The sequence below is a fragment of the Castor canadensis genome, chromosome 9 (assembly GCF_047511655.1).
Source record: "Castor canadensis chromosome 9, mCasCan1.hap1v2, whole genome shotgun sequence".
In the NCBI taxonomy this organism is placed as follows: Eukaryota; Metazoa; Chordata; class Mammalia; order Rodentia; family Castoridae; genus Castor; species Castor canadensis.
Genome location: NC_133394.1, coordinates 42685317 through 42700992, shown reverse-complemented (window position 1 = coordinate 42700992; position 15676 = coordinate 42685317). Strand labels below are relative to the sequence as shown.

Sequence of the window (15676 nt, the reverse complement as noted above, 5' to 3'; positions counted from 1 at the left end):
AGTAGATTCTTGAGCAGAAGAGAATATTAGAAATCCATGTACTTTCAGAATTCTAGGTCCATGTCAGCTGCCTCAGGGTGGTAATCTGATCACAGAAAAGGAAGAAGTGCCACAAATCTGTAGACTGGAAGATGGGAGGGGGAATGTACATAGTGTCCAAAAAGTTGGAAACATAGGGCAAATAGTGTCATTTTCAAATAATAGTCCCAATATGATTTTTTCTTCAACCTACAGACAACTTTTTAGGTGATAAACTTCTAAATTTAAAGCGCTATGTCCAACTGTTAACCTGAAAAATACATTTTTTCTTTTTGCAGACTTTTTGAACACACTAGTGCATTTTTTGTTGTACCTTTCTTAGATGAATAATTTGATTTGTTGCTTAATGCATATCTCAAGAAAAGTACATAAGCATTTTAAACAGTTATGTTAAAGCCCCTGACAAAAGAGAACTTCCTAATAAAGTTTAAGGAACTAGAATGTGTTTTCCCAATAATATAATGCCGATTTAGCCTCTCTCCCTGCTGTGCTTTGAATATGGTTTGTCTCCTCATGTTGAAATTTAATCCCCACTGAAAGCATTAAGAGGTAGTGCCTTTAAGAGATGATTAAGGATCTGCCCTCATGGATGGATCAATCCATTTCTGCAATTAATGGATTAAAGGGGGTTGTTAATGGGTTGAGAGCAAATTGGCTACAAAAGCCAGTTTGGCTAGGTCTTCCTCCACGCCTTCTCTCCATACGATGTCCTACACCATCTCAGGATGCTGCCAGTAAGAAGGCCATTGCCAGGAGCAGCCCCTCAACCTTGGATCACACCTGTGAGCCAAAATAAACTTATTTAAGGTATTGTTATACCATGGGATATTGAGATATTAGCAACAGATAATGGACTGGGCTGTGGATGAAGCCCAATGATAAAGCACTTGCCTGGCGTGTGCAAGGCTCTGTATTCCATCTCCAACACCATGAGAAGAGAATATGGACTAGACATTGCCTTCTGTATAGAGGTTTCTAGTGTGGTAGGACAAGGAAAACCATAGCTAAAAGGTGTAGTTTCTCATGCTATTCTCATAGGACATTAAAACTTTATTTAGGTAAAATCACAGTTGGTTAAGTGGTCTACCCCGAGGGTCGGGTTAATAACTTCATGGTTTATCCTAGAGGGCTCATCCATAGCAAGGTGTTGCTGACCTCTGCTCTTATCAGTATATGTGTTTCAAGTTTATGAATATAGGTAACTCTGGGAAAATAGCTGTATATCTAAAATCTGCTGAATAGTCCTGGAGGGTGGACTAAAATGAACGAGATAGAATTTTACAATCTTGTATTGGGTCTCAAAAATGAAATTGTGAAGTGCTGAGTCTCTAGCAATAGATATTAAAAAGTTCAGTTTTAGGAAAAATGAGAATGTAGCCATATGCATTGTACTGTTCTAAGCACTGGGCATACAAAATAGAAACAATCCTGCCCTTTAGCTTACATTTCAGGATGAAGAGACAACCAGTAAATGTATTAAGTAGATTAGTGATATAGTGTTAGAAGTCATATGTTACAAATAGTATAGTCAGGGATAAAGGCTTGCTGAAAATGTGAATGTCTAGTCTATTTGGGCTACTATAACAAAATTCCATAACTGAGTGACTTATAAACAATAGGAATTTGTTTCTCACAGTTCTGAATCTTGGAAGTAGAAGATCAGGTGCTGGCTGATTCAGAGTCTAGTGAAGGCGTATTTCCTGGTACATAGAGTGGAACCTTGCTGTGTCCTCACATAGTAGAAGGGGCAAGGCAACTCTCTAAGCCTCATTTATAAAGCCACTAATTGCATTCTTGAGGATCCCACCTGCATGACCTAATCACCTCAATGGTCCCACTTGCTAAACCATCACATCGGTGATTAGGCTTCAACACATATTAATTTGGTGGGGGCACTAACATTCAGATTATGGCAAACAAAGAGCAGCTATGTGGATATTAGGAGGAAGGGCATCCACATAGAAGAACTGCAGTTTCAAAGGGCCTGAGACAGAAGCAGACCTGGGTGTCCGTGAAACAACAAAGAGGTCAGGTGTGATGGACTAGAAAGTGAGAGAGAAGGAAAGGGGGAGGGAGGGCGAGAAAAAAGCAGAAGTAGTCAGAGAAGTCATGGGAAGGCCAGACTGTATAGCATGTTAACTCCTTTGCAGACTTCGGCTTTTATTCTGAGTAAGATGAGAAGCCACTGATGGGAGAGAGGATGAGTAGAGCAAACACTTGATCTAATGTACAGTTTAGTGAGATGATTTCAGTTCACTATTGAGATTGAACCATGGCTAGGAGTAAGGTGGGATGGGAGAACAAAAGTAGGGAGACTTGTTAAGATTTTATGGCAGTTCATTTTGGCTTGGAGCAGGATGATAGGTATGAATGTGTTGAGAAGTAAATTCTGAATTTTTGAAGGTGTAGTCAACAGGATATCTGTTGAACTTAATGTAGGATATAGGAAAATAGTCAAAAATGGCTAAGATTGCGGGGGGAAGGAGGTAGAAATGACCCAAACATTGTATGCACATATGAATAAAAGAAAAAAAAATGGCTAAGATTTTTGCTCTGAGCATATGGAAGGATGGAATTGCTATTGACCGAGGAGAAGGAACCAGATGAGCAGGTTTGAGTGAATGTCAGGAGAGGCATATTAAGTTTGAGATGCCCATGTCCCTTTTCATAGGCTTCTGTAAACGGGAAGTTAAATAATGAACAGTTTCCTTAGGAGTGAAGGACGAAAGGCAAGAGAAAAGAGTTGAAGGATCAGGTGACTCGTATGTGATAGCCTGAAGCAGTTACCCTCACCTTTCAAGGACAGCCCTTCTTGGATAGTGCTGTAGAAACAAGATCCAGCTCTGTCAGTGGCCTCCCCTTTTCTCGACTTACCCTTTTGTACATGTTGTTCCTTCAGGATGCGTGGAGCAGGCCAGAGGTTTGTCTCTCTGAAGTTGTACTTTCTTGAGACTTCTTGTCTTCTCAACTGATCATGGAACTTCCTAGCCACTCACTGAAACCATTTTTTTTTCAATCATTACTTATTTTGAGTAAGTTATTTTGATGGCTGAGTACTGAAAGAGATGCTTTTTTCCTCCCCGCTTATCTTTAGGTCTCCTAGCATTGTTAATTGAATGAGAGAAAGTTGGTGGAGTACTTTGTGTCTTTCCTAAGTATCCAACTTGGGGGTGGCGGGGTATTTGGAAACTATACCATATCTTAAGGCTGAAATAAATGGGTATATTTCATTTTTAGAATAAAGATAAATGGTAGTCTCAATTGTTTGAAAGGGTTAACACGTAAAGTAGGAAGTTGGCCTATTTTGTATTTCCCTAAGGGGCAGAGTATTGCTCATAGGTAGAAGCTGGCACAAGAACAAACAGCTTAACAATTGGTCCCATTCCTCAGTGAAATAGGTTATTTCTTGATGTAGGAGCACTGTGGAAAACATTCAAGGACATAGTAGGTGTCTGTCTGGTATGTTGACGTGATTTCCGTATTATATGAAGTGATATATTTCTAAAGCATCCTTTAAATTTTGAGATTACAATGTAATATCTTCCTTGTTAAAACCATTGGTGCTAGTAAGGAGTATAGCATAACTGGAGTAAAACTTGTACCCTCCTGTAATATTTATGAAACACTTGGCTGGAATGGGAACAGAATATGTGGTCTCTAAGAATTTACAGGAAATGTTAGAATGTACAGGAAAACAGGCTGGACTTATCTTTCGTACATATGGACCCAATCTGGCATGTGCCTTCAAAATCTCCAATAGTCCAGGATAAGCTTTTGTTTTGAACAGCACAGGATTACAAATAATAATTACATTTTATGAATTGCTGTGTATATATGTATATAAGTGCACATTTGTATATGAACCCAATCTTCACAGGAGAAATAAAAACAATTAGACAAATTAGCATTCTTAGTGTTCATCAGAATAAAGATATAATCATTTATGTCAGCATCCAACTAAATTTTTTAAATATTTCCAAGGTTTGTCTAGCACATTGTGGACTTTTTCATGTAGTATTTGTCATATTTGAAAAGTAAATATGGTACCATTTTTGTTTTATAGGATCAAAGCCTTTTCCACGCTATGGATATAAACCCTCCCCACCAAATGGATGTGGCTCTCCATTGTTTGGTGTTCATGTAAGTATTGCTTCTTATTTGATAAGCTTTTTGACAGTAGTCTGTATAGTACTCTTGATAACACGATACTTGGTGCATTCTCAAGCTCACAAATGATTTTGCTTGTTGTAATTGTGATTGGGTTTATTACATTCTTTTTGGACAAGACATTTAATATCTCCTAGCAAAACTAAACTGGGTAAATTTAAAGTTTTTAAAAAAATTTTGTTCATGTCAGTATTTGTAAATTATATTTCCTAATGTCACAAACACAATTTAAGAGTTTACAGTGCAGAACTAAAAGAGTACAGTTGGGAGGAGATAAGGCAAATTTTCTTCATTAAGGCAAGGCCTAGCAAGGGTAACAGTGTGGTTGTTGCTGGGCAGACTGGGCCAGAGCCAATAATTGTGAGGGAAAATGTTTATGAAAATGATTCCTACACATAAGGGTTTTTTGAGTTATTTAAAATAATTAAAGATACAGATTCAAAGTAATGCTCTCTTGGGTAATGCATAAGTACCTAAAGCTTAAAAACAAAAAAGACTTTGCATAGGCACTTCAAAGTTTTCTGTGGCATTTCACAGAAAGCACATTTTATTTGGAGGAAAGATGTTTCAAAATACTTTGAAATATCCAAAAATCATACTTGCCCCTGCAGACATTTTTTTTTAACGCCTTTAGCTTTATCTTTTGTATTTATAACTGTTTTGGGTTTAGGACAATTGGAAGTTGTGTTTGTTATTGACAGGTAACTGTGAATACATTAATATTGCAAAAGAAGGAGCCATGAGGCATGTCTGAACTGTCACATAGGTGGGTGTGGCTGAGGGTAATGGGATTGTTAGATGAGAGACATTTGCAGGTAGAAATGGGTTTTGGAATTGTCTAGACAGCAGTCATTGTCACTTATTTCTATTATCTATGTGAATGTGTTACTTAACCAGAAGAGTTTTGTATTTCGTTGACTATAGTCCATCCAAATATTTCATGCAGCTTAACATAGGCATCCCTTCCCTGACAAAGTGCTGCAATCAACACGACAGATGCTATGAGACCTGTGGCAAAAGCAAGAATGACTGTGATGAAGAGTTCCAGTATTGCCTCTCCAAGATCTGCCGGGACGTGCAGAAAACACTAGGACTAGCGCAGCATGTTCAGGGTAAGGGTGACCTGGTTGGCTGGGATCGTGTGCCGTTTTTAAAGTCTTATTGAACATTTTATATTTTAGTCTATGATTTACCAATATTACGTGTGTTACCTGTTATGGCACAACTCCCTCAGTTTCCTGAGGTAAGGAGCTAGCTGGTTATTGTATAATTTAAATTTTACATATAGTCACAAAAGCAAAACGTGTTAGGAAAAGTAAATCTGTCACCTTCTTTATAGTCTTAAAGAATTTTAAAAACCTTACCAGGAGAAAACTTTTTGGTTTCTATGACACCACTCCCAAGCCAAATTCAGATATTGGTCAGAGGAAGAGTGTGGATTTCACTTACTTTAAGCATCTTAAATAACATGTGCTCAGTTCTTAGAAGCCATTGGCCATAATCACATGACTTGAGATTCTGTTTTTAAGCTTTATTTTTTTTCTGCACCAAAAATGTCTTTTCAGGGCTGGGGATGTAGTTGAGTGGAAAGTATGTGCTTAAGCACACACAGGTTCAATCCCAAACACCAAAAAACCTTAACGTTGAAATACAAATTTAAGAGTAATCAGACACATTTGTTAGTGATTATACTCCTCAATAAAAGGAAAGTTGTCACTGATTAACTGAGCATTCCAGTAGTTTCTAGTACAAAAGATGAGTCTGAGCAGTTGAATTTGGATTAAAAAATAAGATACCTAGAAAAGAAGTAAACCGAAAGTCTGCAGGTATATGCTGCTGTCGTGAGAGGGGCAGGGTGACCTTCCCCTACTGTGTGCTTGAGTGCTCACCTGGGCTGTGAGCCCTGCTGTAACAGGGAAGAGGTGAAAAGAGAGCCATGCTTTCCAGTTGCCCAGCAGTAACTGCACTTCCTTCCTTTGCAGCATGTGAAACAGCAGTGGAGCTCCTGTTTGACAGTGTTATACATTTAGGCTGTAAACCATACCTGGACAGCCAACGAGCTGCATGTAGGTGTCGTTATGAAGAAAAAACTGATCTTTAGAGAAGATCCTGATAGCCAGTGACTGCTGTGAACTAAAGAATATAACCTGTCAAAGAATGAGTGTTTTCACTGTATAAAGCTGCCTTATTTTTGTGAAAAGGTCATTTTTAGACCTTACAAGTCTGTATATTGACTTTAAAACCTCAAAGTTTAAAAAACAAAAAAAGTTGGTGGGGGTGGTCACAGGAGGGCATGCCTGTCATCTCAGGTACCTTCCTGCCTCAGCAGCCATGTTGTCTTAACCAGTTTCAGACACAATTGTGTGTTAAGGGAAGACATTTTGAAAAGAAGACTATGTAGCTCAGTTTTCACAGCCATGTTGACAAAACTCAAATGAGATCAAATTAAAAATCATTATAAGGTCTGTTCAATATTGTCTTATTTGGAAATATGGGAAAATCTTCTCTTAGAAGTATTTATTTACTATAGAATTTAAAATACACTTATGCCTAAAAGGAACCGCTTCATCTTTTGTCTATTCTAATTACACATAATCCGTTATTTATAATACACATAATCTGTTGTTTCATGGCCCACTAAGCACATTGAAAAGTCTCGCTGGTTTCAGGGACAGTGCCTCCTTCCCTTGTAAAATTGGAGCCATCAGCTGGTAGCGCTCCGGCAAACTCATGAGTCTTCAGTGTTCTGTGATGTGCTAGAAGGTGATGTGAACAAGATTGAGAAAACAGACTCCTGTGTTACGAGCTGCTCTCGTAACATGTCATATTCTGCTATAACCTTTGCCTAAATTGGAGAAAAGATGGACGTAATGACACAAATGAAAAGCTTAAGGTCGCACATCAGAGCACTATATACCTTGAGGTGTTTTGCTTTGATGTTTATTCCCTGGCACTTGTTCCTCAGAGTAGACTCTGGAATATTCTTTAAAGATTGTGACCTTTTATTCAATGTGCTCTTAATAAAAATTATTCCTCGTATTGTATCTTTTCTTGGTATGGTTTTCAAACCTTTAATTATGGAGTCAAAAGGGTTTATTTTGTCTTGAGGTTTCAGTCCCTACTTATTTGGCTCCATTGCTTCTGGGTCTGTGGTGAGACAATGCCATAGCAGAGAGATGTGGCCGAACAGAGTGGCTTACCTCATGGCAGACAGGAGGCAGAGAGGGACTAGAGTGCCCCGGACAAGATGTTCCCTCCAAGCGTGCCCTTAATGACCTGTTTCCTCCAGGTAGGCCACACCTGTAGTTTCCACTGCCTCCCGTCCATTCGGTCAGGAGCTTCTCAGGGCATTCATTCATTGAGGAGGTTAACCAGTATGATCCAATCAGCTCTCGGTAGTGCCACCAGTTGTGGGCTAAGAGGGCAACACAGTCTGGAGAATGTTCCAGAACCAAGCTGTACTCACATTTTATTATAGGAATCAGAAATGTAGAAATTTAATATTTTTATAATTTCTATAAGAAAAAAAATTAGAAAGTAGAGTTGATACTGAAAAATGCCCCAAATTTAAGTTTTAGAATTACATTCCAAGGAAAGATAACAAGCTAAGATCATCAGTTTCAGTAAATTCCATAAAATAGTGACTATTCAGGTATACGAAGAACTGAACCATTCTAGTAGTTAGCTTTTGATCTTTATCTGAATTATTTTAATAAAATGGATTGATCAGGGGGGCGTGGAGAGAATAGGCTCTCATCAGTCTAGGTGATCCTGAAACAAATGTGTACATTGCTGGACCTCGGTAGGTCTGAGGTGGATCCAACAATGTGCATTTCTAGCAACTTCTCGTGGTGTTTATACCGCTAGCTCAGAGGACCACAGTCTGAGAAGTGGACTAGGTAAGTAAAAATAGCTAATTCCTAAAAGCTTACTGTTGGTAGGTACTGTTCTAGGAGCTGTCTTAAAATCTCTAAGAGTATGTTTGGTCCCCATTTCACAGAAAAGAGTAAATTCCTTTATCTGACATGTTTCCCAATCCCAAGTATGCAACCATCTACTTTGGGTAACTCTTTAAAAGTCTAAAATTATACATGTGTAGTTTTCAAATAAGTACTGCTATGGTTTGGATCTTGAATGTCCCTAAACGCCCATGTATAGAGATGTGGTTCCCAGTTCCTGGCGTTATTGGGAGGTGGTAGAACCTTTATGAGGTGGGCTAGTGGGAGGTCATTGAGGGCATGCCCTTGAAGGGGATACTGCGACCCTAGCCCTCTGTCCCCTTCCTCTTTGCTTCCTGTTCACCATAAGGTGAGATCTTCCTTTGCCACACACTCCTACCATGATGTACTGTCTTGCCACAACCCCCAAATCAAAGGGCCAACTGACTGTGGACCGAAACCTCCAAAACTGTTAGCCAAAAATAAGCCTCCCTTTTTAAGTCAGTTTATCTCAGGTATTTATTACAGTAATGGAAATCTCACTAACACATAATTTATTATATGTCTTAAGATAAAAAATCTTAGAGTATATAATCCCAGCGCCCAGGAGGCTGAAGCAGGAGGATTACAAATTTGAGACCAGTGTGGGTCACATAAGAAGACCCTGCTACAAGAACAGAAAGGTAACGCCACACTCAGCTGGGTATACAAGTGCACCCCCGTAATACCGAGCATGTGCTGAGGCAGGAGGATCACAAATTCGAGGCCAGCCTGGGCTACATAGTGAGACCCTGTCTCAAAAAACCAAAATAAAAAGTATAATACAGTATTTTAGATAAGATACTTGAGGGGGGAAAAAGGATAAATTCCTTTCACGGCAGAGACCATGAAAAGCAGACAAAAGGACAGGAAGTTCTGGGTAGACAACTCCCTCAAACTGAATAAGGTTCAGAGTGCAGATGTTGAAACTCAGCTCATTCAGTAGCTAACTATTTACTGAATGTCTACAGGAGCCACTGGGCTAGGTAATGAGGAAACCAAAGGAAAGGCCACGCCTGCTTTCACTGAGCTAAGAAGATGGTAGTCATAAAACTAACAGCTATTATCCGGTGGCCCCTGGGGCCACACAGGGCTTCAGTTCAGAGTTCTTTGCAGTCACTCGACTCAGTTATCACAGCCACCACAGGAGGGAGCTACTGGCATTCCATGTCTTAATTACAGAATTAAGTTATTAGGACAGCGGCTATCACCAAATCAAAATCCCTTTACTTGCTGCTCAAAAAGGGCCCAGTGAATGGAAGACAAGTTATTGGGGCACAGAAAAAGGTTTATTCAGTAAGCCAGCAACACTGAGACAATGGTAGACTGTTGAATGATCATTTTAACACAGGTTTAGGGCTCCTTTTATCTTTCAGAGGAAGGGAAGAAAACTGGCAGCTGGTGTTCTGTTGGTTTGCATCAGTCTTGAAGGGGGAGGAGACAGATGAGGGAAGTTTGGTGCAAATCAACTTGGTGCTGCTAGTTTAAGTACTGCAGGCAGCATGCTCAAGAAAGCATAGACTTTTCTAGCAAAGGAGAGCCATGAGCATGGCTACAAGACCTCTGAAATACTTTGTGCACACAACGAACAGTCAATGCCTTGGTTTGAAAAAAAACCCTTTGATTTCATACTGGATTTGATGACCAAGCAAGACCTGACTAATGCACATGTAGGGCAAGTTGTCAAAATAGATTTTATTTTTCCCTACCAGAATAATAATATAACTTTTTTTTCATTACGGGGGCTTGAACTCAGGGCCTCATGTTTGCTAGGCAGGCAAGGCACTCTACCACTTGAGCCACTCCACCAGCATAATATAACATTTATGAGATTGGTCCCTTACACTTAGTTAAGCATTCCTTATACTTATTTTAGTGTATTAGGAATGATGCCTTTGAGACAAGGGGAGGGCCCAATACTGCAAAAACAGAGTTACGCAGAGTGTACAGTTAGCAGGAGGAGACACCGAGCCTGGGCCTGCCCCTTGGTCTACATGAGCAACACTGCTCTCATCCTAAGCTGTACAGCTTCCCCTGTGCTGCAGCATCAAGTCCTAATAAAGCCTCTTTCCAATGGTTTTATTTAGCCTATCTGTGATTTTTATCTTAACTAGAACAGCTGAGCCGGTTGCACTAAGAGCTGGTAACGTGGAGAGTGGCTGGCAATCAAACCTCAGAGCTGCTACCACTGAGGTAGCTGTACTTGGCCGTTTTGTGCTTTCTATCCTGAGCAGAGGAACCCTCAGCCAATTGACAACACCATAACATAATTTTATTCTCCACTTCATCTGACCTTGGTTATTTTTTAAATGACAAGGTCCAGAGGAGTCACAAATAAGTCATCTTTTCATCCAATCTGAAAGAACCGTCAGTAAAGGAAATTTTACACAATTGCCAACCACCCAAGAAGCAGCTAAGTTAAAGTCAACATTGAGTCGCCCCATCACACTGGAGAAGCACGCAGTTCGGGCGGCATTTAATGGATGAGGACACTTGGTCTGCCTAAAGAAAACACAACTCCTCCCCACCCCCCGTGGTTCTCCCAACTTCTGCACTTTTCTTTCCCAAATCAGCTCTATTCAAGCCAGGCTTGCAAACCCAGGAGTTGCCTCCCTTTCTTTCAGGCGCAGTCCCCTGCACTACCAAAAGTGCATTAGAAATGTCACTACAAGTCCGGTAAAGCAAGTGCTCTGGGGAGAGCACTCCTTGTGAAGTAAGGACGCACGCAGTCTACTCCGGGGAGTCGGGAAGGGCGAAGAGTTGGCACGCCTGCTCCCGGGAGCCGTCGTGTAGCAACCGGCAATTCCCCGGGGCCAACTCTGTCTCCAGGAGCCGAGGAAGGTGAGAGAGCGTCCCTGCAGAATCCGGGGTGACGGAGAAACACCAACGCGCGGCTGGGGCGCCGGGACTGGAGAAGAAGGGGCGGGACGGCGATGGCGGGGCGGGGCACCGAGGGGGCGGGGCGGGGCACCGAGGGGGCGGGGCGGGGCAGCAGGGAGGTGAGGCTGCGGCCCGGGTTTCAGGAAGCCGAGGCGGTGAGGACTTCTAGCGGTGCTGTGCGCAGCTATGAGCTCCGCGCGGAGCCCCGGGGCTCGCCCCGCAGGTAGGCCGGGGTGCGGTGGGCGCTTGGGCGAGGGCGCGGACGGGAACGGGAAGCCGGGCGTCTCGGCTTTGCTGGGCCTCCCGGAGGTGCGATTCTTGGCCCCAAGCGGCCTGGTGCAGGGGACACCGCTTCGCTTTTTAGCCCAGGAAACCCCCTCGGCGTCCGGCCGCCGGGTCCTGGCCGCTTGGAGGGCGGCGACCCCGGCGGGCCACCGTCGCCTTTGTCCCGCGTCCCGGCCACTTTCTTGAGTACGCTGCCCCGCCCTCTCCCTCCGCCTGGCCATTGTTTTCTTGCTTGCTTGTTAAAGAAGGGGCGGCCCCCATGGATCGCAGCCCAGGATCTCCTGCACCCATCACACCTGCTGCGGTGGGACGGCTCGCGCCAAACCCGAAGTAACTTTTCCGCAAAGTAAGCGCCCACCCGCGACGTTCTGCCCCGCACCTACGGTTACATTGCTCGTGAGGTTTAGGGACTCAGGCCTGGCCATCGTTTAGAAAAAAGGTGGAAACGCGCACAGTCGGTCACGGAGGAGCCTTTGGGTCAGTGCTTCGGTTCCACCTTTTGCTGCACCAAGGAAGCCTTGTTCCAGAGGCAAGAAGTAAAGGTCATCATGGCTGTGCGGACAGGACAGGGCCCGGTAGCCATCCATCTCCAGCTTTGAAACAAGTGGTCTAGGAGGCACCGACTCTCCCGTCCCCCAAAAGCTTGTTTTGTTTTAGGCAATATGGGGGCAGGGGTTTGAACTCAGGACCTTGAGCTTTCTAGGCAGGCGCTCTCTACCACATGAGCCAAGTCCCCAGCCCTTTTTGCTTTAGCTAGTTTTGGGTTGAGGTCTCAGGGAGCAAACTTGGGGTGGGCCTGGACCTTGATTTCTCTATTTATGCCTCCCTTATGACTGGGATGACAGGCATTCACCACCATGCCTATCTTGTTGGCTGAGATGGGGTTTCACTAACTTTTTGCCCAAACTGACCTGGAACAGCAATCCTCCCCAGTCTCGGCCTCCCGAGTGCCAGGGATTACGGATGTGAGCCATTGGGCAGCCCTCCCTTCAATTCTTTTTGTCTGATTCCTTTTCTTGCCTGCTTACTTCCTTCTTTCCCCCACCACACCCTTTCAATGTGTGTTTTAGGCAGGAAGCAGGTTATTCGGTGTAGGGTTATTAGCAGGATGATAGGGAATATGGATAGATTTTCTTAGGTAATACTAGAATGAACAGCTAGTTTGGGATGGTGGCCAGTCGGCCTCTGGTGGGAGATGTCTGGTGACTTTGGAACCCACTGGCAGCCCTGGCTTTCAATCCTGACTTCATCCACAACACTGACCTTGGACAGGTGTGACCCACTTTCTCCGTTGCTGCACCTGGGTGGTGGAACTAGGGAGATAGGTTATCTAAAGTGCCAGACCATCAACCAATGGTAGCGTATGAGCACTATCTGGAGGGATTATGAAATTAGGGTGAGGGAAAAAAATGAGTGAGTGACTTTGTTAAAAAACATACTTTAGTAGCTAGGAGATGGCAACTGCATTAGAGGGGAACTGAAAAGAAGTAAGGAGATCAAAAGTCAGGTTTAATCCACGTGTGATGATGCATACCTGTGATCCCAGCACTCCAGAGTTAAGACAGGAGAGAATTTGAGGCCAGCCTGGCCAGGACTCTATCTCAAAAAAAGCCAAGAAAAAAACACCAGATTTGATTAATTAATGATTAATTTTTAATAAATAGCTCACTCAAGCAGAAATTTATGAATCTTTTGTTAAAAATTTCTTTTTTATATAAAAAAATCTTTCATTAAAATTATTCTCTCGCTTAGCATACCTGTAATCCCAACCACTTGGAAGCTGAATTGGGAGGATCTTGAGTTTTCGGCCAGCCTGGGTTATATAATGAGAACCTGTCTCCAAAAGAAAATTACTTTTTCCATGTCAGCAAAGCCATTTATAGTTTTAGGGTTGGGAGGGGTTGTTTGTTTTCTATTCATAATGACACTTGTTAAGTGTGCCTTCTCAGCGCAACTGCTTGGTACTTTTATTTTTTTCTGGAACCTGTGGGTAAACAATACAGATATGTATTGGAACTTTGGTCCTGCAGCTTGTCTCCACGGCTTTCTTTACCAACTCACTAAAATGGCTCGTGGCCCTGGTCATTAATTGGGAGGAGAGAATGCAGGTGCATCCTTTTATGTTACAGTGAAGGTTAGCATCAGCTGGGGTCAGAAGTTTCCACAGCTGTTTCTTTCTACATTCCCTGTATTAAGGAAAAACAACAAAAGGCTGTTTTAAAATTCCCTTCCTGGGATTATTAAGCCTATTAACCTTGACCAAGCCGCAGGAAATATTCGAGACAACTCCAGCTCACATCGTAAACTACCTCAGCCAGGAAGAAGTGTGACGTTCCTTAGAGAATATGAAAGCTAGCTTTGACGACCCAGTCAAGGATGCATGTGACTCCAGTGCTTTCACCCCTGGACACTGGAGTTAGTTGAGCGATAGGTATTTGGTCCAGCATCTTTCAGGCCACTTTGTGTCCAGCAGTCAATAAGGGCAAAAACTGGAGGAGGTGAGCTCCCAGGTCTACTCCACCTTTCCACCAAAGCCAAGGCTAGCTGCTGTCCAGCTTTGCTGGTTTGTCTCAGGGATGAGGATGATGGTTGGCTTCCAATGTGGATCTCATTTGCTTAGTAGGAAGTTATTCAGTTTCTTTGTGGTCTAATTGGCTAAAAGATAGGTTAACTAAGGGAGGAAGGACTGGACACCTTTTGAATGTGGCAGGAGGAAAGCCTTTGTGTTCCCTCCACAGAGCTGTGTGTAGAGAAGGAGGCTTGTGGTCCTGTGATGGCCTGGGCATGGATCAGACCAAAGAGCTGTCTCATGCCCTGCATGAAAACTCAGGAAAGTGGAGAGAGGGGCAGCTCTTCTCTCCAGAAGATCAATGCAGCCATCTCTATTCTTGCATCCTGTGAGATGAATTCAGGCAAGATGTGGAACGTAGTGAAAGTGAGAGCAAAGTTTACTAAACACAGTAAAATTTATTAGAACAGGGAGGCACTTTCAGAGGCGAAAGTGGGTCTTCTCAGGAAAGAGAGGTGGAGAACCATGATGACGTCTACATCCACCCTGGCCCAAGCTTTTATTGAAGTTTAAGGGGTCTGATGCTCCACTCCCTTCAGGACCAGCCTACAGGGAATGATTGACATGAAGTCTGGATAGAATTACAGCATGTCTTACGAGAATCACTGTACGACTTCCTGAGAAAAACCCACTAGGAAGGGGGTGGATTTAAGAGTAAAATGAGATTAGTCCACCTTAACCTGTTTAGATCAGAACTTGTTCTTCATTTGGGACCAATTGTAGGGAGACATAATGTTTATACATTCCAGAGCAAGCTTGACCTTAAGGACGGTTCATCCACATCAGGCCTTCATAGCAGCTCACACCTTGTCTTCTCCCTGTTGGTCATATGGGGGTCCCCTTTATGTTTCACAGGTTTTACAGTGATGTGACACCAAAAGCCTAGACCAAGCAAAGTTTAACTTCTAGTATGTAAGCAAACAAACCATGAGAAAAAGAGAATGGGGCTCTCAGCACTCTGAGAATCAAAGATCCTCCATTTTAGATTTCCTTTGCATGTCCAATTGCTCAGGTCTAACCCATCACTATTTGCTACCAGAGTTTGGTGGAAAATTCAGCTGTTCTTTGCCACTCTGTTCCTCTAGGATTCCTTTTTTTTTTTTTTTTTTTTGCCTTTGGCAGTAACTGGTGTTTGAACTCAGGGCCTCATGCTTGCTAGGCAGGTACTGTACCACTTGAGCCACTCTGCCAGCCCTGTTTTGTGTTGGGTATTTTTGAGATAAAGGTCTCAGGAACTGTTTGCCTGGGCTGGCTTTGAACCATGATCCTCCTGATCTCTGCCTCCCTAATAGCTAGGATTGCAAGTGTGAGCCACTGACACCCAGCTCTGGAGCGAACTTTTTCTCGCTCCTGTTACTGCTGAACCTAACTGGGGGCGACAGGAGATGCAGAAAGGACAAAAGATAGACAGAAAGTTGGGGCCAGGTGTGTTGGGCACTTGGATGGAGACACACAACAGCCTCATTGCTTCTTTTCTCTATCTTTATGCTTTAAGACCTTACACCTTTACAGTTCTTTAAAACCTTGCTTCTAAAGTTTTTCTATTCTTTAAAACCTCGCTTCTAAAGTCTTCTCTGTTCTTTAAAGTATCTTTCTTAGACTCACTCTGTCCCATGTTCTCTCTAGCTTTTCTTTAGCTTAGCTTTTCTAAAGCCTATGCATAAAGTGCTCAGTGCAGACTTGCACTGTCCTGTGTTCTCTCTTTAGCTTTCCATCGCAAGCTGCCAACCAATTCTATCAACCCCTCTTTAGCAATTCT

At 42.8% G+C, this 15676-nt stretch overlaps 1 protein-coding gene across 6 annotated transcripts in view; it reads left to right on the top strand.

The window, feature by feature from the left end:
• The window catches only part of Pla2g12a (phospholipase A2 group XIIA), a 30302-nt gene that overhangs the window by 5520 nt on the left and 9106 nt on the right, over positions 1–15676 (top strand). For 2 of the 6 annotated variants that reach the window (XR_012435651.1, XM_074041522.1), the window contains exons 2-3: positions 4103–4179; positions 5153–5318. Coding sequence is in view for 3 of the 6 variants with exons in the window: in XM_074041522.1 (XP_073897623.1) it covers positions 4103–4179; positions 5153–5318 (243 nt within the window). In the remaining 3 variants the exon portion in view is untranslated. Of the gene's footprint in view, positions 1–4102; positions 4180–5152; positions 5319–6188; positions 7246–10821; positions 11025–11153; positions 11287–11580; positions 11695–15676 lie in introns of those variants that run through there. The other 4 variants (XM_020177134.2, XM_074041525.1, XM_074041524.1 and 1 more) reach the window with 4 other exon arrangements.